Source organism: Haliotis rubra, unplaced genomic scaffold, assembly GCF_003918875.1.
Source record: "Haliotis rubra isolate DU_JTF1 unplaced genomic scaffold, ASM391887v1 Scf626, whole genome shotgun sequence".
Taxonomy (NCBI): domain Eukaryota; kingdom Metazoa; phylum Mollusca; class Gastropoda; order Lepetellida; family Haliotidae; genus Haliotis; species Haliotis rubra.
The window spans coordinates 403,461-428,738 of record NW_025767331.1 but is presented as its reverse complement, the minus strand read 5'-3'; the positions used below and the strand labels follow the sequence as shown (position 1 = coordinate 428,738).

Here is a 25,278-nt window from a genome sequence, read left to right as displayed (position 1 = left end):
AACATAAAATATAACAGTGTTAAGTTGATACCTACTTTGCTCTGAATGACGACTTGATGTCAAACATTAACGAGAATCATTTCATTAATCCAATTACATGAATCCCTTATTTAGGGAGCATAATAGATGAAAGACTTAACGAAATTGGTATTGAGCACGTTTTGGTTACACAATATTCATTTTGACTTAAACGGGTCCCAGCAACTCAATCGTAAGTGCATGTGGACGCGGAGACGGAGTGCTTCCTCTTCCATTTTCACCCTGATCAGACCTAGACCTTGGGTGTTGGTGCATCTGCGCTCCCGGATCATTTCTAATGTTTGTTTCCGATTTGTTTGCCTGCGACACGACTGTATGGTACGCCGGTGGAGTTTCTTGTTGCGTTGTATCTAAAACTGAATACGGAGGAGGGGGAGGGAGGTTACCCGCCACGTCCGAAAAGACTTCGTCATAAGTGTGTTCATTTCCTCCAGGTGGCGCTCTGGGTGGCGGGCCTATCGGTTGAGCATGCGCAATACCTGGATAGGCTGGCGGGAGGTCATCCATGGAGTATGCTGGATTCGTGACTCCGGGGTAAGGGGGTGGATCTGAGGCGGTGCTACCGCCCACAATTATGGGCGACACAACGTACACGGTGCTGTTGCTACGGCTGTACGGAGGGGGGTCCCGGCGTGCAGGTTGTGGTGGCTTACGTCTGTATTTGCCCAGGATGCAGAAGAAGCAAGTGACGGCAACGATGAGGAGGAAGACTCCGCTTGTGGTCGCGCCTATCAGGAGACCATTCGGTTTCTGGTCGACTGAAAGAGAGAATAAATATAAGGTCAATGGTAATCGTTAAAAGGGATGGGTGGTTTTTTTGTTTGTTGTTTTACGCCGCACTCAGCAATATTTCAGCTATATGACAGTGGTCTGTAAATATTCGAGTCCTGACCAGACAATCCAGTGATCAAAAGAATCCTTACAGTAGCCATTCATAAAAAGTTACGTGTAGACTCTGACAAAAAAGTACAGGGTGATACATTTTTTACTTGAGTAAATTGCTTGTTAAGATGCTTAATGAAAACCTTTACGTAACATATTTTGGAGACTTCATTTTCCAGGTTTTCAAGTAGGAATCGATTACTATCCTGACCACTTATTTTTCTTGGGTACTTACCCGGTGGCTCCTCCTCGTCCGGTTTTATTCTGTATCTGAGGGAGAAGCCGTTCCCCTGGTTCATGTCATCGCTTACAAAAAGGAGGAACAGATAGCGGCCAGTACTGTGGAATGTAGGGGTCTGCCTGCCACAGAATACCCCCGTCTCAGGACTCAGGGTGCTGTAACCTGGAAACAAGGGGAGACTTCAAGTCTAAGCTGATCACATAGAGGTGCATGTGCATGTGCGTGTGCGTGCGTGTGTGTGTACTATATGTTATACCTCTTTCAGATGCTGCTCACACATAATCAAAACATATGAAATATTGAACACGTGAAAAATATCCATACATTGCCATTGGTTGCGAATACAGCTGATAAGATGGCCGTTGTTCAACATCATTGCACAATCGGTTGACAACATATAGTCATAACACCCTAGTTAAAGACCTTATAACTGTTATTATATTGGATTATATTCCAAATTCGTATATTATAAACATCACCCAAGTCCGCAAGCTTGATCACATACTCGCCCTTACAACAATGGCAAGGGGTTTCTGAAGACCAAGTTTAACCCTGACCTTATGGAATGTTGAAATGTTAATAGAAAAAACTACAGGCGGAAGGCTTCCCGGAATATCCTCCAATGGAGACTTACATTTGATTTGTTAATGATATAAAAGTTCGTTAATGTCATGAAGACATTCTGTTAGAAATCAGCGGTTGGGGCATACCATCATAAACCCTCACAGCGTCGTATTTGCAGCTGTAGGACTCCTCCAGGTTGGACAACGTCACTTCTACCACCACGGTGGAGTTGTCGGTCCATAGTCGCCACTCACAGTGCGCATGTCTGGAATCACCATTTTCAAAACAAGATTGTTAGGAGATCAGTCTAGGGTATTGCACTTCACCTGTTTCTGTATAAAACTGAATCCGGTTTTACCAACTTATCAGCTAACATGTTTAAGCTGGATCCGTGGAATGATTTTGAACAGTTTCTTATGTGGCTAAACAAACCCAAAGGTTATGTCCGCCTTGTGATACAACTAGACTAACACATTCCCGTTACTTCCTGGTACCCACTTACAAACGTCATGGTTTTCGAGTTGTAACACAATATACAAGTTCCATGGGTCCAACAAACACAAGTATGGTGCGCACAGATATAGATTATAGAACCGTGTAGTAATAGGAAAATATAACCTTGAATTTGCCATGAAATCGTGAAGGCGAAAAGTAAAGATGACGAAGTGAAACCATTACATTTCAATAGCATTTCATACACACACACACACACACACACACACACACACACACATACCCATGGCATCATGGTATCTGATGCCATTTGCAGACTTTTTTATCTATCACAATTGTACCTATCAATGTCATACGTTGACCACATGTACTGTACCTATAAACAAGTAAAAAAATGGTAAATAAAAAAAAAAATTCATCATATTGGATGAGACAGAAAATACAGTGGGGAGCCCGTAAAATGAGGCAACGACTGAAGATCAAAATAATCTAAACATGCCAAGATTTCAGATTTTGAGAATGGGGACAAATTAAAACTGAAGTGAGTTCAATTTTTACCCATGCAATATTTGTTTTAAATATTTGATGACATTTTAATGTGTAATAACGTTTTGAATGTGCATTGCCTACAATGATGACACGTGGATGCAGTTGTAAAAGTAACCGTGATAATATCATGTTAATGGTTTTTAGGGTGGGCTTTTAGATGAACTTTCTCTACACCAAAAATCCCCTTTTGTGAAATATTCCCTGGATTCCATCATGTTTCGTATTCTAAACGCGTTAAAATGATGAGACAACGAACATGGTTAAGTTCGTGTTTAGTACCTAAATTTTGACATTGTATGATAAGTACAATTATACACTGCAGCTGTCAAGATGACCTACTTTGGATACTCTCCCCTTATTGGATACTTCAAATACTGCCAGTATTCCTTCGCTTCTAATGACTCAATTCCCCCAGGGAGACAGGCGCGCTGAGCTGAAACAGATGCAATCTCATGTTTATACCATACCAGCGCTTAGCTGAACCGCGATGAGGGATCTTTTTTCATTTAACTGCGATTGGTGGCAACTGGTCCAACCAAAATGTCAAAATATATAAAGGTATATCTTATAGCATCTCATTTTGGGGTAAAAAAACAAACAAACAAACAAATAATTTAATTTTAACTTTATCATAATCATTGACTTTGTTGCCACGTCAAAGCAACTAATATTTCAATTTTGAATATCGATGGGCAGGCAACAGTATAAACCTGGTTTAGCGAGCGAGTGAGTTTAGTTTCACGCCGCTTTTAGCAATATTCCAGCAATATCACGGCGGGGAACACCAGAAATGGGCTTCACACATTGTGCCCATGATGTGAATCGAAGCCAGGTCTACGGCTTCGGCTTTAAACACTAGGCTACTCGTTCACCCCTTACCTTAGATGAAGATTCAGCTGAATATAACGATGGGTTTCATGCATAATGGACACATTTATGAGTGAGTGAATATGGTTTTACGCCGCTTTTAGCAATATTCCAGCAATAACACGGCGGGGGACACCAGAAATGGGCTTCACATATTTTGCCAATGTGGGGATGCAAACCTAGGTCTTCGGCGTGACGAGCGAACGCTTTAACCTCTTGGCTACCCCACCGCCCCGACACATATATGATCAGTATGCTTTCACTGTATCAGTTTTGCAACACTAAAGGAAATTACCCGATCCACTGGAATAGATGATGCTGAAAGTTCCAGAGTAACCAGATTCCACGAAGCTGTCCGATGAGAAGAGCGACAAATACACGAACTGTCCACTGCTTTGGAAGACCAGGGGCGCGTCAAGAGGCAGGTCAGCGCGACAGAAATAACCTAGCAAAGCGTCTCTTTCACTTGTACCTGGTCAAAGGATGAAATAAACATAGTTGGGAGGGTTAATATGTGTTCTCCAACACGGTTTTAACATACCACTGACTGACTGACTGAGTTTAGTTTTACGCCGCTTTTAGCAATATTCCAGCAATATCACGGCGGGGGACACCAGAAATGGGCTTAACACATTGTGCCCATGTGGGGAATCGAACCCGGGTCTTCGGCGTGACGAGCCAACGCTTTAACCACTAGGCTACCCCACCGCCCTTTAACATACCAGCCGCAATGAAAAACAGTTAACAGATGACCGATTGGTGTTTCTCTTTTTACCCTTTTGCCATTTCAAAAAGAAGCGAAATTGGCTATTTAGTCAACATCGTCTACAAACGTGCCGACCACTTTGACACCGGCAACCATGGCCTGAACTTATGAAGTTAAATAACTTGGAAGTTTAAATGGGTTGATTTCGTGAAAACACGTTGGCCGTTCATTTTCAACTGTTCATGTAAACTTCTTTTGTAAAAAGTATAAGAACATTTTAACAAGTCATCAATTCTCATCGCTGTCGCGAATAACCTCACTACTGTATGATCATCCGTTTTCAGAAAACACCGAAGTTAACGGGACAATACACTCTGCAAAGATTTGTAACTAATATCGGAGAATCCAGTGGTTTGTAAACGATGTTTGACGCTCTGAAGCCATCTGATCCCCATTAATCGGTTTTACAAAATACTGTTAGCCCCGGAACCAACACAAGGGAAGTGAGTGAATGAGTTTATTTTTACGCCGCTTTAGTCCAGCAATATCACGGTGGGGGCATAAGAAATGGGGCTTCTCACATTGTACCTACGTGGGGAATCGAACCCGGGTATTAGGCACGACGCTTTAACCACTAGGCTACCCCACCGCCCCCACAAGGGAAGTCCCGACCAACACCGTACATACCGTCGTACACTGCTAGTGTGTCGTGCCTGTTTCGGCACGGTTTCTTGGTGGACCCATATGTTGGGGCACGTTGTATCGTAACTACGTCGTTGCTGTTGTCGCCTCCGATGACCCAGAATCTCCTGACGTTCCTGAAAATACAACAAACAGGTAAAGCCGTCTACCCGGAGTGCATTTTGGACCATTTTAGTCGTGTTTGGGATGTTTTAATTTTACAAGCATGCATATTCAGCAGTGCTATCCAATGCAACTGATAGGAGTATCGATAAAACAGAAGCATAATAGTAATATTGAACGTGTATGTTGTAGTCCAATCCTGCCCAAAACAACACCCAATGTGGGTCATTTTATGACAAACCTGAAGGTCATTGTTGTTGAATGGTTAAATCAAGATACTATGTATATATACTCCCCATCAAAAGTTTAGACTCACTAGTGTAAATGTAGCCACTTACTTCAGTCAACTGTTCTGAACTAGATTTTGTAAAATAATCCATACAGTTTAAAGGTACTGTTTATACATGAGCTGATGCATTGTAAAACAAATTCGTGACGTTGAAAAGTTTATTGTCATGTGTTCAATATATGGTGAAACTCGGTGAAAAATGGCGATTTTTTAACAAAATTTCAGACCAAAACGCAGCTGTTCACATGCACGATATTTGCACATGCTTTTCAGCAATTTGATGCATGAACCTCGTGCTATTAATCTGCATTAGGTTTGCAGATGTTTCCCCCAAGTTAGTGGAGAAATTCATCTTCGTTGTAACCATATGTACATACATAAACTCTGTCAAAAAAGAAACGCAACCCCTGTATTTTAGAGATTTTGATCTGAAGTTTTAAGACGACACAGCATTTTTATTATTTAAGACAGAAGTCTGAAATTTGGCAGAATAATAACCAAGATGGGCATGTTTAAAATTGTCATTTCAAAAGTCATCTCACAGACACCAGTTTGTCACCAGGGGGGCGTCTTTCTCAGTATCTCGTATGAGCACCACGAGCTGCAATCACTGCACGGCATCTCCTTGGACAAGAACGGATAAGACGCCGGATTCTTTCCTGGGGAATGGCTCTCCACTCCTCCTGCAGTGCAACGCCGAGCTGTTGCAGCGTCTGTGGCGGCGGCTGACGTTGACGTACGCGTCGACCCAGAGTATCCCACAGGTGTTCAATAGGGTTGAGGTCTGGTGATTTAGAGGGCTATGGCAAGACATTGACGTTGGAATTCTGCAGAAAGTTCATTGTTGCACGTGCAGTATGAGGCCGGGCGTTGTCTGGTTGAAAAATCTGTGTCTGTTGGTCAATAATCGGGAGAAGGTGAGGCTGTAATACGTGGTTGATGTAACGTTGGGCTGTCAGGTTCCCTTCAACGATCACCAAGTCTGATTTCTGGTTGTATGAGATGGATCCCCAAACCATAACGCTTTCTCCGCCAAATCTGTCCCCTGTCGGACGCAGATGGGCGCAAAACGTTCATGACGTCTCCTATACACACGTTTTCTTCCGTCGTGATGTTGCAAAGAAACAGGATTCATCAGAAAACCAGATGCGCCTCCAGTTTTGTAAAGTCCATATCCTTACGTTGTTGCACCACCTGAGTCGTCGGCGGAGATGTAGGGGCGTAGTACAGGTCCAACAACTGGTCTACAGGCACGTAAACCCGCTTCTTTCAGACGGTTCCTAATCGTTTGAGCTGACACTCTCCTCAAACCTGGTATTTGTGTGGCAGTCACGGTTGGTAGGGCATGCCGATTACGCAGGTGATGGACCCGGATGTACCGATCTTGAAGGGGTCGTGATTCTTGGCCTTCCACTTCTCGGGCGATCGTTGGTCAAATTGAAGTTGTTGTAGCGGCTCCAAAGTCGGGATATCGTTGTTTTGTGATCATTTAGGTGCCGTGCAACAGTTCCAAAACTTTCTCCGGCTTGAACACGACCAATGGCGATATTTCGGTCGGCAGCACTCAATCGTGGCATTTTCACACAGCTTTTCATGCGACAAATGAATGAATATAATACGAAAGCACATGGGCATTTATACACCCCTACATTAACTGCCATTTTCATGATTTGCATGTGTTTTTTTTGTGCGAAGTCACGATGAGGGTCATTTCATGCGTTGTGACGGAATAAGCAATAAAATACACTTATGCGTACAAATGCAGTTGTTTGGATGGTAATCTTCATTAATTACGTGTATAATTTCAATACATTCGAATAACATTTAGTTTGGAAGCAATAACTTCATTCAAACGAATTTTTCATATCTGAGGACAGGGGTTGCGTTTCTTTTTTGACAGAGTTTAACTTATAGTGATTGATTTAAGCGAGTCTAAACTTTTGATGGGTAGTAGACTTTACCTTTGGTACGAGTAAGGGTAGTTAGGGGAGTCGAATCTGGAGACGTCCGGAGTGGCCGTGTACGCTACGACGCTGGAATTATCTGTGGTAAAAAAAGTCGTATATGTTAAATCATCGGGTGTTCAAACTGATTTAGGGTTGGGGGTCATTCGTGGTTCTGATGAACACTTTTCGGGGGTAAGCGTTATAGGCGATCATTTAATAACGATAATAATTATAATAATGTCATTTGTAATGCGCTGAAAACCGCACCACAATCTGATGATTATTACCCCCCGATAGCCCCATTCTCTTCCCACTGAGGTTACTCTTGTCATATCTTCCTACGTAACCTCTGTTCTAATACGGCCCTTTCATGGTGTGAGCGTTCAAGACTCGTGATTGGAGGCAATCAGATTTAGTTGTGCAATCAGCGACGTTGTTTCAAAAGTGATCATTCGCAAGGCCTCGGTAATTTCCGTATACTTCGAGAAAACTAAACCTCTTCCAAACGTTTCTTCTAGACAGAACTCAGTCATGTTATGGCGGATCAGTGGCGTCTCCATCGCCCTCGATGACAACGGACAAGCTAGCCATTAAACGTCTTGTGTGTAACATCAACACAAGTCCCCGGCAGATGGGGTATATTTGTGGCCTCACATTTGCTTGTGTTAGTCAAGTTGAATCTAAGTCGATGTAACACGTGTTCTGATTGGATAGAAAAAAGGGAGATAATTCGTGTTGCGATCTTTTGCCGCTAGGGGATTTTACGAGAAACGGGAAATATGGCCGTATTAGAACAGAGGTTACGCAGGAAGATATGACAGGAGTAAACTCTGTGGGAAGAGAATGCGATAACCCAAGCTGACTGTGAGGCGCTAGAAGGTAAATAGTCACATGACTTATCCCATCGGGTACTTATTATCTGCTGGGTGAACAGAGGCAATTGTGAACAAGCTCAAAGGTGAGACCATATGTATCACATGTGCTTCGTTGTGGAGCAGGACTAAAGTCCTAGAAACTCTCAGGAGTCAAGCTACCAAACACGGCCATTTGAAGGTAACAGGACCAAATGGTTTCGTTGGCATGTCAACGGGCAGTGCTTACCTCCTGACGGATGGACGCTGTAATATGCCAGTTTAAATCCTGTGTGGGTTATCGTACTGTCCGCCTTGAAGGTTATATAAAGACTGGAACCAAAGGACTGAAGTGTAGACATCGAATACCCTGGTCCACACATCTCGCGTCGTAGGTGATTTGTTGTGGTACCTTAAGTGGAAAACATCACACTTGGAGACTGATTGTTTCAAGTACCTTCTTGGACAAAGATGTTTCACATGTTATTCGAAAATGGAAATACATCTTGAGTTTTAGACTGAGTCATGTGGTCTCCGTTGCACAAAACGATCTTAGCTAAGGTGATCGTAACTTATATATTTTAACATAGTCTTGCGATCGTCGTAGACAGTGTATGAAATAAGCCAAAAAAAGCCAGATATCAGGGCTGGTAACAAAAGGCTACCAGTCCAAAACGGATTTAACCAGACTAGACAATCCTAAGAAAATAAAAAAATTTAAGCATTTCGGTAATATTGAAATGTACACGCAGTGCTTCGAGTTTGCAGAACTCTAAGTATCGCTATTTTCGAGATGATGTATATATGTCAACGCAGTGCTTTCAGCTTGCGATACGATATTTGAACGTTCAAGTAATTGTCTAGTCTAAATGTAACGCTCAGTTTGAAAAATAGATTTTAAGATACTCAGATGTATGGAACATATTATTTAATATTTTTTACCAGACCATTGGGCTGGCCAGTAGTAAATTAAGACCGCCAGTCAGACGTCTAGCCCGTCTCGGGCGGCCGGACTGGCTTTATTTCATACACTGTCGTAGATTGTCGATGGCGTTATGCTTTGTCCTTGATAGCTTCACGAATACGGCAATAACACATTGGCACACTTTTGACAAAGACCCATGAGGGAAAGACCCACATCGCGTAATTTCTGTATGTATTTATATTTATCAAGACTACTGCACTTTACGCACCCTCGTACACGTTGATGACGTCATGGTCGCAGCTGTGTGTATCAATGTGTATGATCTCCAACTTTACGTTATCTGTGGAGTGCCGACTGCTGATCACCCAGCTGCAGTTGGCGTTGCTATGGAAAATAATAAATCCACGAATGACAGACCTGTCTTGGGCACAATACTACAGTAAACGTCTCTACTGCTGCTACTACTGTTACAAGTGACCCGTTTGTTTAATCACAAAGCCAGAAACTATTCTTCACATGCGTTCAAAGCAAAGGACCCAACATTCAACACGAACCTCAACCACATTTCATAAGGAGCAAGGACTAGGATGGTGTCCAACCAAGGATCGAAATCGTGCCCATACTTGCTGTAACCTCAGGACTAGGATAGGATATTTATATAGCGCACATATACATGCTCAAGGCGCTGGTATTTTGTTCCCTCGATCATTTGAGAACTGCATCTGTTATCTTTGTTTTAACGCTGCAGTCAGCAACATTCCAGCTATATAGCGGCGGTCTGTAAATAATTAAGTCTGGACCAGACAATCCAGTGATCAACAGCATGAACATTGAGCTATGCAATTGGGATACGATGACATATGTCAACCAAGTCAGCGAGCCTGACCACCTGATCCCGTTAGTCGCCTCTAACGACAAGCGTGTGTTGCTGAAGACCAATACTAAAACGGATCCTCTCGGATGAAAACTGAATCTGACCAAAACATATCACACATTATCAAATCATAACAAGGTTGAAAAATATCCCAGAAACCATACAAACTTCAGACAAAACCGAACTATGACATCCGCGTGGCATAAATTACCATATCTTGTCTGTTTCATTTCAGCAAACATTAAACATGCCTGTATACCTACTTTCCCAGCAATTAATATGCGACAGGCTACAAAACTCACTTTGGGTAATTGGCAGGATATCCCGGTGAACTGAGGTAGTTCCACTCAGAGGATGCGTACAGCCTCTTGCTCTCACAGCTGACTGGAAGTACAGAACCGACATATAAAACCCATGAACGGACAAAGTATATTATAACAGATAATTAGGCATCTACATTTGCAAATGGAAACTATTAGTTACCTCTTTTAATAAGTCCCTTTGTAAATGTTGCATTGTACACAATTCTACGCTTCACTGCTTATTGGTTATCTGTATACATATGTCCGTCTGTAATCGGAGGCATGGCAAAAGTCCTTTCGTCACCACTCGCTCCTTTCCGTAACCTCCAAGAAGTCCCGGAATAACACGAGTTGGTCGCGAATGGCCCTTCCCGTGATGCCTCACACAGAGACCTGACATTGCCATGACATGATAACAATGGAAGGGAGGCAATTCAGAGCCATCGCCTCAATGTCTAAGTGTAGTTGATAGAAAAAGGTTTTAGACTATTAGATGTAAGTTTGAAATGAATGATAAATTGACAGAAGGCACAGGGATACTCACAGCCCGACTCCCGCCAGAATCTGGCGTTGAAACTTCGTTCTGACAGGAAGTTGTCGATGACCACCATGAGGAAGAAGCCACCCAAGGAGGTCACGTTCCCCTGTCGACTGTTGCACCAGGTCATGACTTCTTGTGTTTGATCGTTGTCTAAAAACAAGATAGAAGGTTTCCCTATGTCATCGCTACATTCACAGCAAGTTTTAAAGGACGTGAAATCATCCTTTCCATCAAAACAATTTTGATTTTGATGGCTTCTGTCATGTTTCAAGAAAAAAATGTTTTCGCAAAGTCTATTAAAATCAACGGGGCCAGCCGCCATGTTGTTGATACAGCCAATCCAACAAGGCTGGGTTGTAACTCACATTCTGATTGGTACGTTAGCCGTAGTAGCATAGCCAATTAAATTGCCGAAACGAAATCGAGGGCGGGTAATTTGAAATGACCGAGAACCACGCGATTGGATCCAGGATTTAGTCTAATTTTACTGAATTGCTAGTACTGGAGATACAGAGGATGAATTTTCTCTTCTACAGTTGGTTAGCGAGAGGCCCCACTTACCACTTGAAGCCATTAAGTAGTTGTTAGCACAGGTGGAAGAGTGGGACAGGAACACACCAGATACTTCCAGGTGCGTGAGACCTCTGCTGCCATCTGTCCGCAGCTCCCATCTACAGTTAGTGTTGCTGAAAGACATTAAACAAGTATGGAGAAACGGTGTGTGTTTGTCATAACATATGGTTTTGTTCCACTCTGTTTGTTCGTTATTGACGCCGCTCTGTGATATTCCAGCTGTATGGTGGCGGTATGTAAATAATCGACAATCCAGTGATTGGCCCAAGAATCGATGTTACATTAGTTGGTTGGTTGTTTGGTTGTTTAACGCCGCACTCAGCAATATTCCAGTTATATGGCGGCGACCTGTAAAAAATCGAGTCTGGACCAGACAATCCAGTGATTGACCTGAAATCAGGGTCTACACTGGTGATGCGATGACACACATCAAGCAAGTCAGCGGACCTGACCATCTGATCCCGTTGGTCGCCTCTTTCCTCAAAAATGGATTGCTAATGACTATTTCCAGCATGGACCTTCAGTGGACGTTCCAACTAAAATATATATCCTCAAGGAAAGGGTGTTTAGGCAAGTAGATCTGCCACATTTCACATCTGGCGAAGTTGCATTTCATGTTCAACCATGAAAGGTGTTTTGTTCTTGTAGTTCATGTAGAAAGATGTTATTTGAACACTTCAGTTGTATCAGGCCACACTAAGTCAAATCCAAAGTGTACCGGTCTCGCGACCTCTTCAACATTAGTGAAATCAGCGAGTACAGGTATGATATTGATAGATATAGAGAATCATCAATTTATAATTTTGGATTCGAACCTGATTCTGTCAATACTAAGTCCCACAAACTAAGCAAGGCCTGATCCACAAGAAATATGCTAATTATAGGAACACGTTCATAGTAAAACACACGACCCTGTTATTATACGTCTTCCTTGTGTTATTTACCTGGGGAAGTTGTTGTTGAGCTTCATCCGGGATGTTGGGAACGTGAGCCTCTGTGCCGCGTTTGTCACGAAGAGAATCTCGGTGTCTCCATTACAGTTTTCTGAAACGTAACATATTACAATGGTCTATTGTTCTTCCTTCTATTAAATGACGACACACACAGGCCTACGTGTGGCATCTGATCGGCGCTTCACAGACTTACATTTGGTATCTCATCAAAGTTACTACTAGGACCTACGTGTGGCATCTGATCGGCGCTACACAGACTTACATTTGGTATCTCATCAAAGTTACTACTAGGACCTACGTGTGGCATCTGATCGGCGCTACACAGACTTACATTTGGTATCTCATCAAAGTTACTACTAGGACCTACGTGTGGCATCTGATCGGCGCTACAAAACATTTGGTACTTACATTAGTGGTGATCTCATCAAAGTTACTACTAGGTCCAATGTGTGGCGTCTGATCGGTGCTACACAGACTTACATTTGGTATCTCATCAAAATTACTACTAGGTCCAATGTGTGGCGTCTGATCGGTGCTACACAGACTTACATTTGGTATCTCATCAAAGTTGCTACTAGGACCTAGGTGTGGCGTCTAATCTGTGCTAAACAGACTTACATTTGGTGTCTCATCAAAGTTACTACTAGGACCTAGATGTGGCGTCTGATCGGTGTTACACAGACATACATTTGGTATCTCATCAAAGTTACTACTAGGACCTACGTGTGGCATCTGATCGGTGCTACACAGACTTACATTTGGTATCTCATCAAAGTTACTACTAAGACTTACGTGTGGTGTCTTCTCAGTGCTACACAGACTTACGTTTGGTGTCTCATCAAAGCTAATAATAGAACTTATGTGTGGTGTCTCATCAGTGTTATACAGATTTACATTTGGTGTCTCATCACAGCTACACAGACTTGCCTATATTGTCTCCTCAGTGTTACAGAGACTTACGTGTGGTGTCTCATCACAGCTACTACATGTGGCGTCTCTATTAGGGCTTACGTGTGGTGTCTCTACTAGGACTTACATGTGGCGTCTCTATTAGAGCTTGCGTGTGGTGTCTCTACTAGGACTTACATGTGGCGTCTCTGTTAGGACTTACGTGTGGTGTCTCTACTAGAACTTACATGTGGCGTCTCTATTAGGGCTAACGTGTGGTGTCTCTACTAGGACGTACGTGTGCCGTCTCTATTAGGACTTACATGAGGCGTCTTTATTAGGACTTACATGTGGCGTCTCTACTAGGACTTACGTGTGGTATCGATGACAAGCCAGAAGCCACCGTTTTCTACTGGTGTCTTGACTTTGATTCTCAGCGTGGAACCAGTCCCGGAAATGTCAGCGGAGTCGTGTATTGAACACACGCCAATGAGGCGGGCTCTTTCGTTTGTACCTGTTAAATCGCGGAAATAATGCTAAGAAATAGTTAAAAGACGATGATAATTACTTAGACTGAAGATTTACTGAAAGGGGTTGTACGTTGTACGACGTGAATAGATCATTTAGTTGGACATTGAACTGTGAAAACTTCATCAGATGATTTCATTTGTAATAGCCCTGAAAGGTCATACCGTCATAAACATCTACGAGTTCCGTGTAGGACATCTGGATCTCGTGCCGCCATTTGTCTTGAGCCTCGACGTTGACGCATCGCTCGGCGACGTCAGCTCTAACGTTGATCACCGGTCTTCAAATACATACAACATTAATGTACGATATACACAACTGAATCATCCGTTGATTACATGTTCAAAGTTCTAACCAAAAGATATTTCTTTCTCTTCCGAAAGGAGCATGTACATGTAAGATAATCCACTAAATCCCTAGGCTCAGTGTTACGTCCATGTTTCACGTTACAAAGGACCTGTGAAGATCCGGGTTAGAATTGGTCTTCAGAAGCACATGCTGGCGACTAATGGGATATCCGGGTGGTTTGGCTCACTGACTTGGTTGACACATGTCATCGTATCCCAACTGCGTCGATCGATGTTCATGTTGTTGATCACTGTATTGCCTGGCCCAAACTAAAATATTTACAGACCCTCGCCATATAGCTGGAATGTTGCTGAGTGCGGCGTTAAACAACCAACCAATCAACGTTACAAGGGGACATGGACTGCAGAGTTGCGTCCCGTTGGCCGGCCTGAAATCATTCCTGTCACACTATCACATGAACGGCCTTTTCGAAAATAGATTCTTCTCTGTGGTTAGGGAAGGGACGATATTGACGAGAATGGTATCATCGACAGTAGGTATGCTAGATTCAAATGTAACATATGTTATGTTTGGGATTACACTTTCTTAGTAAAGTACATATTCTAGTACCTTTGTTGGGTTATGTCCCATCAGGGATTCGAACCCACACCCTCAGAGTCAGGCACCTAATCGCCAGCACACAAAGTCAGCCGCCTAACCCGCCAAAGTGGTAAACGTCTACCCGTGAAGATCCGGGTTAGAATATTGGCCTTCAGTAACCCATGCTTGTCGTAAGAGGCGCCTAATCGGGTGGTCAGGCTCGCTGACTTGGTTGACACATGTCATCGGTTCCCACTTGTGCAGATCGATGCTCGCGTTGTTGATCACTGGATTGTCTGGTCCAGACTCGATTATTTACAGACCGCCGCCATATACCTGGAATATTGCTGAGTGCGGCGTAAAACTAAACTCACTCACTCTCACGTCTACCATTTCCACGATTTCAGGGTTTCTCTCCAACATCACGCTCACGCTGAACGTGGCCGCCATGTGAGAGTTTCTTCTAAATATGTTTGTTGTTTAACGCCGCACTCAGCAATATTCCAGCTATGACAGAAAGCAAAACTGTTCATGATGGACATGGTGGATTTTGAGTGTGTTGATATACAAATTGTTTGGTTCCATAATAACTTTGATACAAAGATACACTTCTTATCTGTCGTGTAGAGGTCAAACAGAACGAGGATACGTGTGAACTGACACACAGCAATAAGGGGATGCTCCGTGGGGCATCTGACCACTCACCTTTGAACATCAGTACCCATAGACGGAACCCAGACAAACGATCTAGCAGTAACAGCTTCCTTGTGATATTCCTCAAAGAAATCTGTAAATAAATATCATCGTTTACTGCTGTAAGGCTACTGCATGCTCCTGGGGGTGTTAGTTTTTCAATACTGAGATTGTTGGCAGGGTGATTCTTGTTTCTGTGATTCTAGTAACTGTCATATTCCCGAAAGTATCCTTTCAATTTTTCCAGATTCAACCATGTTTTTGATCACATGTTCAGTGGAAAACAAATGTAACAGACAGAACGGATTTGAAGTGAACTATTTGTATTATAGATAGCACTTGACGTTTTGGGGATACCAGCATTTCTTGCTGTGGGGGTATTCACTTGTTTATTGGCATCTATTCCTTAACATTCCCTTTAAGGCCACAACATTCCTTGCTCCAAACTCCTTGTGTGGAGCCCCGGTTAACCGGCTGTACGAGGTGACTACATCGAGGTCAGACTCGGGAAAGCAGAAAATGCCCATAATATCAGCCACTTGTTGTTAACACTGTCTGATTGAGCCATTTACAAAGGGACAAACACCACCACTCTCAAAACCACAGGGATTACGGACCATTACAATGAGTATATGAATATATACTGCAACTTGTTCTTCACTTACATTTATGTGTGGAGTAATATTTGATCCTGAATCCTTTCTTTATTTTATTGCGGCTCAACACCTTGAGCTGGGAGCTGATGTACGCCGAGTTTCCGGAGGTGCGCACAAACCCAAAGGGCCGGACACCCCCGCAGCTTGTCACGAGTGGGCTCCCCTTGTCGTCACTTCCTGTAACGTAATCAGTCCATGGAATATACGATATTTCATTGCAAGAAATATTTAGCCATGTGAGAGTTGCGCATTTGTTCTTTATACCACGACGTGTCAGCTTAAAGTAGGAAAAAGAAGAAGTGGGATGAGCGAGTTGACACCAATGTTAGAAATATTCCATCTATTTCGGCAGCTGATATGGACTTTGCACATTATATATACAGGAAATATTCCAAACTCACTCACTCACTAATATAGTAAACTACGATATTTACGAACGCACTTACAGAGCTGGGTCCCGATCCACACAGCGTTCGTATCGTTACGACCTGTCGTAACTCTATAGTTTATCATAGGCTTATCGTTTTATCGTAGCGCTACAAACGTTTAGTGGATCGGTACCCTGGGGATATAATTTAGGCCCAATCCGTATGGAGAACTACGGTTATAACGAACTAAATCTAGTGGTCCTTTCAAGTTCGTTATAAACGTGGTTCATTCATACTGTTTTATATATCAATTGAGTGTTACCAGTATCTGAACTGGTCAGACCGATGGGACGTAACTATTGCCTACATATTGTATGGGTATTGCATATCTAGTATACTCATACAACAAGTTACCATCAAAAATCTTGAAAGGGGTGTCATCACAGGACAGCACATCACTATCCCAGGATACAGTCTCCAGCACTATCACCTCATCCTGGGTCTGAGCTTGTATAATCCACGAACATTCCATCATTCTGAAACACAATCACAAACATATCCAGGTAGCGTCATACCAGAGCAGTTAAACTGACATGTTGTCCCAGAAATAAAGCATCTTGTTGGTAAGGGGCGTGGAGACAAAAGAGAATGACTAGATAAGGGAAACAACATGTAGATTTCAGCAGGGTCTTTATTGTTGTTTGTGTGTTAGTTGCAATATATAGTGTGGCTATCCTAACACTGAGGTAACGGTCTAAGTGGACACCGTTTTACGAGATTCTCAGCACTGTTACAGTGACATACCTGTTTTCACCGTCGGTCAGAGACAACAGTTCTGCGGTGTGGTGAGCTGGTAGCAACCGGATACGGCTCCCGTTACAGTGGGTGTTTTCTGGGGATATAAGGAGGTGAGGTGAGGTGAAATTGGATTTAACGTCGTGCTTGAGAATATTTCGCTCATATGACGACGTGCATGCGTGTGTATGTGTATGTGCGGCTGCTTGTACTAGCCCAGACTTAAGCTGGTTTTATAGTGCTAGCCCACTGAGATACCATGCCGCAGTGAAGCATGGATACCCCACTCAGACACATTATACTGACTCCGAGCGAACCAGTCCTTGTTGTACCCATTAATGCCGAGCGCCAGGCAGGGACCAACAAGTACCATATTTTAACGTCTTTTGGTATGACGCGGTCGGGGATCGAACCCGCGACCTTCCGCTCTCCGGGCGGACGCTCTAACCACTACACCACGGAGGCGGTCAGGATATAAGGAGATATACTGAATACATAATGAATCGGTGAAAACATATACATAATAGTAATTTATCTTTGACCAGACTGTTTTCAGTCATCAAGATTTCTTTTTATGCTAGTGTGAATAAACTTGAAATGCTGGTTTTATTGTTAGTACTTCATTGTCAGATCCATGTGGTTCTGTTGGTGAAACTCGCTTTGTGGAACGAGGCCTATGCCCCTCATCCAAAAAGCGTCCTTAACATTACGACGTCCTAAAATCCCGTTATATCATCGAGTAACCATAGTAACAGTCTGTGAACTTTTGTTGATCGGGTTAACAAATAAGATTAACCCGTGACTTAAAGCATAAGCAGAGGTCCCAACTATAGGCACATGATGAAATACAATCAGGTATGTCACGAGTCTGTTCAGCTTATCCATATAGTATTTTGCGAACAGACGTCTGGTCCACGTTCTTGGCGCTAAGGTTTCGTAATTCCCATTCTTACGAGTGAGTGAGTGAGTGAGTCTGGTTTTACTCCGCTTGTAGCAATATTCCAGCAGTATCACGGTAGGGGGCACCAGAAATGGGCTTCACACATTGTATCCATGTGGGTAAGCGAACCCGGCCATCGGCGTAACGAGCGAACGTTTTAACCACTAGGCTACCCCACCGCCCCAAGGCTTACGATTATCGTATAGCTAAGATGTATCTGTAAAGGGCACTTGGGGACCGATTCCACGCCATTTTTGGAAATGTTAAACATTAAGAAAAGCAATATTTCATGTACATCATCGAGGCTTTTAGACAGAAAAATCTGTGTCCTGATTCACCATGCGATCGTCACCCTACGACTGTCTTTGGGACAGGTTATATCTTGGTGTTTATACAGTGTATATTGGGACAGAAATATTGTTGTTTAGCAATATTCCAGCTGTATGGAGGCAGTCTGTAAATAATCAAATCTGCCCCGTACCATCCAGTGATCAGCACCATAAGCATCGATCTAAGCAGTTGGAATACGATGACATGTGTCAACCAAGTCAGCGAGTCTTACCACCCGATCCCGTTAGTCGCCTTTTCCGACAAGCATGGGTTGCTGAAGACCAATTCTAACCCGGATCTCCACGGGTTGTTAGGGACGCGTACTCACGGATATATGTACTGTACACGCGGAGAAGGAAACCGGTATTATCCTTAGTGCGGTCAGTTCTCAGTGTAGCCAGAACATAGCTTTTGCCAGAGAAGAACCTCTGTCCGGTAGACCCGCACCAGACAGCCTCTGAAACAGTGAGTGAATGAGTGAGTTTAGTTTTACGCCGCACTCTGCAATATCCCAGCTATATGGCGGCAGTCTATAAATAATCGAGTCTGGACCAGACAATCCAGTGATCAACAGCATGAGCATCGATCTCCGCAGATGGGGTACGACGACATGTGTCAACCAGGTCAGCGAGCCTGACCACCCGATCCCGTTAGTCGTCTCTTACGACAAGCATGGGTTACTGAAGATCAATTCTAACCAGGATCGTCACGGGTCTCAGCAGTTCGAGACTCTCCGACCTTAGTAAACCTAGAGATGCTGGGAAACTGAAGACCGGGATCTTCGAGGGTTGAAATACAGACTTGAACAATAGGTATAAGTAGTAGATATAAAGGATAAACATGAACGAAAATACATGGTTCAGCAACAATAAAACGTGGCGGTCACTCAAAACTATAAATTACAGATCAGCAGTGATGACTGAATAAATAACGCGCTGATTTGATCAGCTTACCATGTGCCTCTGACTTCAGGGTGAGGTTGTCGAACTGGCATCTACCGGTGTCCCCTGTGGGTTCCAGGCTGAACTCCACCGCCTCGACATTCACCTGCTGAAGAACATCCTGTGGCTGCAGTGTCCACGACATCTTCAGGTTACTGTTTGTGTGACACAAGGGTGGTGAGTTTAGTGGGTTTAGTTGTACGCCTACCTCAGCAATATTCCAGCCATATGGCAGGAGACAAGTGGGGTTAATCCAAGACTGATCATAGTTCAATACAGGACGTGTCCCAAGGGTCTCTGACAAAGTATATAGGCGAGAGTATATTGTTTCAGTTATTTATGTTGTTTAGGTATAATCAGTATTATACCAGTTGTATTGGGGAGCCGGTATATGAGTCTGGACGACACAAACCAGTGGTCGATAGTATGAGTAACGGTCAACGCCATTGGATCGGAACCCACGTAACTAACTCGACCATTCGTGAGCTCAAGGACGTATTATCTGAGACGTACTCTGTCCTATTTTCTTCCTATCAACTGAATAACTAGACAATTTTGAGTCAATGAAACTCGAAAAAAGGTTTCAACGACAGTCCAATTAAAGTGATATGCCTAATATTAAACCGATATCTTTTCAGGGGAAGCTTGAGAAATAGTCTTCACACCTTGTATCTATGTGGGGAATAAGCTGCGTGCCTTCGAGTTCACCAAAGATTGCATTGACTTCTAGGCTGAAGAACGTTACCATGGAATTGCCTCATGATATGATGTTCATAACCTTACATGTCATACATCGTGGAACGTACAACAACTGTTCTATGAACTAGAGTTTAGACGTGTGCTGTTTCCGGGGTTAAAGTCAAGTAGTTATCAGGCTGTTCCTATTTTTTATGTGCCTGCCGACTGCCCTAATTTTGATTCCGACGTGAAATATGAAAGGTTTCCGTATCTCAGTATCCCCGACACTGTGGAGATTGCCCTTGATATTGGTCTCAGACTGAGTGAGTGAGTGAATGAGTTTAGTTTTACGCCGCACTCAGTAACATTACAGCTATATGACGGCGGTCTGTACATAATCGAGTCTGGACCAGACAATCCAGTGATCAACAGCATAAGCATCGATCTAAGCAGTTGGGATACCATGACATGTGTCAACTAAGTCAGTGAGCCTGACCATCCGATCCCGTTAATCGCCTCTTACGACAAGCATAGGTCATTACTGAAGATCAATTCTAACCCGGATATCAAGGGTTATCTTTGGTCTCAGAGGTGTAAAATAATATATATTTACGTTTTAACGTTTTACTCATGGCCCCAACAACTAACACTTTCCGTGACTCGGAAATGGTCATATATATATATTTTAATGCGAAATGGTTGTGATACTTTCTTACGACCGTCCTCTTTCGCCGTTTGATGTCCTCACATCTATATACGCCACCCCTTCACCCCAATAATCCCACCCTTCCCCTGCCCATGCCAAAAAGAACAGTTAGAGCTATCAGTGTAAGCTTTGTCGTATATACTTACTTAATATAGGATGAAGGGTACCCCAGAGAGTATATATACATTGGGGCTTGTCCCACTAAAATAGTCTCTCTCAGCTCCTTTCCAAAGTAGCTCCCTACAAGGGTAAAAGTATATAGTTAAAAAAAGTAAAAGTTTAAAGCTTACACTAAAGTCAGGTCGATAGAGTGAGTGAGTGAGTGTGAGAGTGAGTGTGTGAGTGAGTGTGTGTGTGAGAGAGTGTATGTGTGCGAGTGAGTGTGTGAGTGAGTGTGAGTGAGTGAGTGAGTGAGTGAGTCCGTCCGTCCCGTCCGTCAGTCAGTCAGTGAACTATGTGTAGCACAATAACTCTATATATCACCATGGCCTAATTGGATGGACGATGTATTGGGTGAATAGGGGCATTTCTATAGTCATATGTCTGTCTGTGCACTTCTCCGTACTAATGATTATGATAAGCTCATTGACATACCATGCCATAGACTACTGTCAAGTAAAGTAAAAACAGTATTGTGATTTCGTTGCCAGTATCAATTCCAAAACTATTTGGGACGTGGCCTGAAGCTACCACCAGGCAAAACGTCAGAGTGTGAAAACGACACCGACTGGTGAATACCTAACCTCGCCCACAGCGAAAAGGGCATTTCCGACATCCAATTTACACTTATCAGAGGGTGCACGGAGTACGTGATCTAGTCTACCAGTTGTCAGGCTTCCATCTTTGTGAACTTTGCAGTGGTTTAGTGGATGAGACCGCTGACTTTGTATGCAGCATGGTGCCTCAGTCTGACAAAGTGTTCGGATCCAAGATGGGTTCAAACCACAAACGCACAAGAATGTGTACTTACCCAACATACTCCAACATGAACCAATATTCAATAAAGTCAATAGACTTCAGAAAACATCCCTCTCATTCAAATATACTGACTGACTGACTGACTGAGTTTAGTTTTACGCCGCTTTTAGCAATATTCCAGCAATATCACGGCGGGGGACACCAGAAATGGGCTTAACACATTGTGCCCATGTGGGGAATCGAACCCGGGCCTTCGGCGTGACGAGCCAACGCTTTAACCACTAGGCTACCCCACCGCCCCCATTCAAATATACAGTAAACTAAGTTTACAACGACGGGTACAACGTTTTCGTATATCTTAAGTGCGTATAACGAACTACGGTCCTAAATCGTCCTAAGTTCGTTATGGAATATACATGATAGTCTTTTTCTGAGGGGGAGTAAAGAAGTTTTACATTTGTAAAGAAGTATTGTATTTGCAAAGAAGTATTGTATTTGTAAAGAAGTATTGTATTTGTAAAGAAGTATTACATTTGCAAAGAAGTATTGTATTTGTAAAGAAGTATTGTATTTGTAAAGAAGTATTGCATTTGTAAAGAAGTATTGTATTTGTAAAGAAGTAAGTATTGTATTTGTAAAGAAGTATTGTATTTGTAAAGAAGTATTGTATTTGTAAAGAAGTATGACATTTGTAAAGAAGTATTACATTTATAAAGAAATATTTTATTTGTAAAGAAGTATTGTATTTGTAAAGAAGTATTGCATTTGCAAAGGAAGTACTATATTTGCAAAGAAGTATTGTATTTGTAAAGAAGTATTGTATTTGTAATGTATTTGCAAAGAAGTATTATATTTATAAAGAAGTATCGTATTTGTAAAGAAGCTTGTATTTGTAGAAAAAGTATTGTATTTGTGAAGAGGTATCACGAGAAGCCTGGTCAATAATGAGACAAAACAAATGATTGATAAAATTAGCAACGTCAATCGCCGTTGGGGTACAATGACTGACAATCAACTAAGTCACTAACACCGGACCCAGTACCTCTTTTCAACAGTATACCTCTTCTAAGCAAGAACCAATGGATTCTAAAACAACAGGACTGCTGAACGGCCTTACCTTCATGTGCAGTGACTTCTATCGTGAAGTCCAGCGAGGTCTCAATCCCAGCCTTGTATCGGATCATCACGGGCCCTTTGATGTATAGAGACTTGGCAAATGACTGTCCACACCATCGTCCAAGAGAGATCCAGTTGCCTGACGTAAGCGGGTAGTTTTCTGCAATACACATTTACACGTTGCATGACGATGATGTTACGTTTGTGCTCATTTAACCCAGCAGGCTGTGAGGTAGCCTAGTTGTTAAAGCGTTCGCTTGCTTCGCCGAAAGCCCGGGTTACCCACAAGAGGTAAATGCACGAAGCCCGTTTCTGATGTCCCCAACCGCGATATTGCTGACATGAGTCACTCACTTTTAACCTAAGCGATTACCTTCATCCGTACTGATTGTTATGTTTCTGCAACTATTGAAAGCGAACAATTTAGATAATAATTAATACGTCAAGGTTTCACATCTGATCCATTTCGATATTCACAACTGTCTCCTACTTCTTAGTGTACTAACTGGGCGGTGGGGTAGCCAAGTGGTTAAAGCGTTCGCTCGTCACGCCGAAGACCTGGGTTCGTTTCCCCACATGGGTACAATGTGTGAAGCCCATTCCTGGTGTCCCCCGCCGCGATATGGTTGGAATATTGCTAAAAGTGGCGTGCGTCTGTTAATTTCATAGTTTGATCTACATTAGAAAACACCTTTCTTCAAATGTAATATTAAAAGCCCCAAAGCAGGCAGTTACAAAGATTTCTATATTACTTACTTGTAGGATATGCATAAATCACAGCTGATGAGGCTAGGGGTGAGGTGAGGTGAAATTGGGTTTAACGTCGTGCTTGAGAATATTTTGCTCATATGACGACGTGCATGCATGTGTATGTGTATGTGTGGCTGCTTGTACTAGCCCAGACTTAAGCTGGTTTTATAGTGCTAGCTCACTGAGATACCATGCCGCAGTGAAGCATGAATACCCCACTCAGACACATTATACTGACTCCGAGCCGACCAGTCCTTGTTGTACCCATTAATGCCGAGCGCCATGCAGGGACCAACAAGTACCATATTTTAACGTCTTTTGGTATGACGCGGTCGGGGATCGAACCCGCGACCTTCCGCTCTCCGGGCGGACGCTCTAACCACTACACCACGGAGGTGGTCGATGAGGCTAGGGATTACAGCGTGTGTCGCGGGTGATCTACATACATACTTACTCACTCACTCACTAGTGTGCTAACTAGTAAACAGTATATATGTGTACTAATTAGTTTCCCCACATTTGCTTATTGGTAATGCTATTTTTCCTACCCGTTAATATCTCGATGTACTCTTCGTGACAGCCGATGCTCTCCTCCAAGTAGAATCTCGAGGTCTTGATGTGGAGTATGTCAGGTGGGTATTGAGGACTCAAGCTGAAATCACAGGTTGTGTTGCTGGAACAGAGAGGGAATGAGTTCTTGAATGTTGTTTTAAGCCGCAGTCGGGAATCAGGCAATCTGGTTGCATAAAATACGATCATCCAGATCACATGGTCTCTTTTAACTCATGAACTGCTTGAGATGTTTGGTCTGGTTCTCGTCTGGAACAAGGGAAGTTGTCCACGATATCTGATATTATCAGAGTTCCACATGTCAGACACTGTGTTACATTCTATATCTGTGAGTTCAGCCACATAAACCCTGGCGAACAAAACCGTCAAAATCTTTTACATAATCATAATACGTATCTGCTAAAAGCAGCATTCACCGTATGTTTATGTTTATATATGATTATTATTCTCCATAGTGATGATTCAGGTTCTGCTGGGGTGTTTATGCTTATATATGATTATTATTCCCCATAGTGATGATTCAGGCTCTGCTGGGGTGTTTATGTTTATATATGATTATTATTCCCCATACTGATGATTCAGGTTCTTCTGGGGTGTTTATGTTTATATATGATTATTATTCCCCATAGTGATGATTCAGGTTCTGCTGGGGTGTTTATGTTTATATATGATTATTATTCCCCATAGTGATGATTCAGGTTCTTCTGGGGTGTTTATGTTTATATATGATTATTATTCCCCATAGTGATGATTCAGGTTCTGCTGGGGTGTTTATGTTTATATATGATTATTATTCCCCTATAGAGATGATTCAGGTTCTTCTGGGGTGTTTATGTTTATATATGATTATTATTCCCCATAGTGATGATTCAGGTTCTGCTGGGGTGTTTATGTTTATATATGATTATTATTCCCCATAGAGATGATTCAGGTTCTTCTGGGGTGTTTATGTTTATATATGATTATTATTCCCCATAGTGATGATTCAGGTTCTCAAAGTGTTTATGTTTATATATGATTATTATTCCCCATAGAGATGATTCAGGTTCTTCTGGGGTGTTTATGTTTATATATGATTATTATTCCCCATAGTGATGATTCAGGTTCTGCTGGGGTGTTTATGTTTATATATGATTATTATTCCCCATAGAGAT

The 25,278-nt window shown here is 42.7% G+C and overlaps 1 protein-coding gene across 1 annotated transcript in view; it reads right to left on the bottom strand.

Annotated features, from left to right (window-relative positions):
• Window positions 1-109: 109 nt before the first annotated feature.
• LOC124256361 (cubilin-like) overlaps window positions 110-25,278 on the bottom strand; it is a 38,709-nt gene continuing 13,540 nt past the window's right edge. The window contains exons 3-26 of the mRNA XM_046690363.1: window positions 24,103-24,227; window positions 22,806-22,964; window positions 20,917-21,010; window positions 19,399-19,541; window positions 18,774-18,902; window positions 17,185-17,272; window positions 16,795-16,916; window positions 16,022-16,189; window positions 15,369-15,450; window positions 13,940-14,055; window positions 13,621-13,761; window positions 12,351-12,450; window positions 11,395-11,519; window positions 10,837-10,983; window positions 10,293-10,374; window positions 9,385-9,500; window positions 8,442-8,603; window positions 7,356-7,437; window positions 4,989-5,119; window positions 3,891-4,067; window positions 3,068-3,161; window positions 1,873-1,991; window positions 1,157-1,324; window positions 110-797 (exon numbers count right to left, since the gene is read on the bottom strand). Coding sequence (XP_046546319.1) covers window positions 187-797; window positions 1,157-1,324; window positions 1,873-1,991; window positions 3,068-3,161; window positions 3,891-4,067; window positions 4,989-5,119; window positions 7,356-7,437; window positions 8,442-8,603; window positions 9,385-9,500; window positions 10,293-10,374; window positions 10,837-10,983; window positions 11,395-11,519; window positions 12,351-12,450; window positions 13,621-13,761; window positions 13,940-14,055; window positions 15,369-15,450; window positions 16,022-16,189; window positions 16,795-16,916; window positions 17,185-17,272; window positions 18,774-18,902; window positions 19,399-19,541; window positions 20,917-21,010; window positions 22,806-22,964; window positions 24,103-24,227 — 3,481 coding nt within the window. The 3' untranslated portion in view covers window positions 110-186. The remainder of the gene's footprint in view (window positions 798-1,156; window positions 1,325-1,872; window positions 1,992-3,067; window positions 3,162-3,890; window positions 4,068-4,988; window positions 5,120-7,355; window positions 7,438-8,441; window positions 8,604-9,384; window positions 9,501-10,292; window positions 10,375-10,836; window positions 10,984-11,394; window positions 11,520-12,350; window positions 12,451-13,620; window positions 13,762-13,939; window positions 14,056-15,368; window positions 15,451-16,021; window positions 16,190-16,794; window positions 16,917-17,184; window positions 17,273-18,773; window positions 18,903-19,398; window positions 19,542-20,916; window positions 21,011-22,805; window positions 22,965-24,102; window positions 24,228-25,278) is intronic.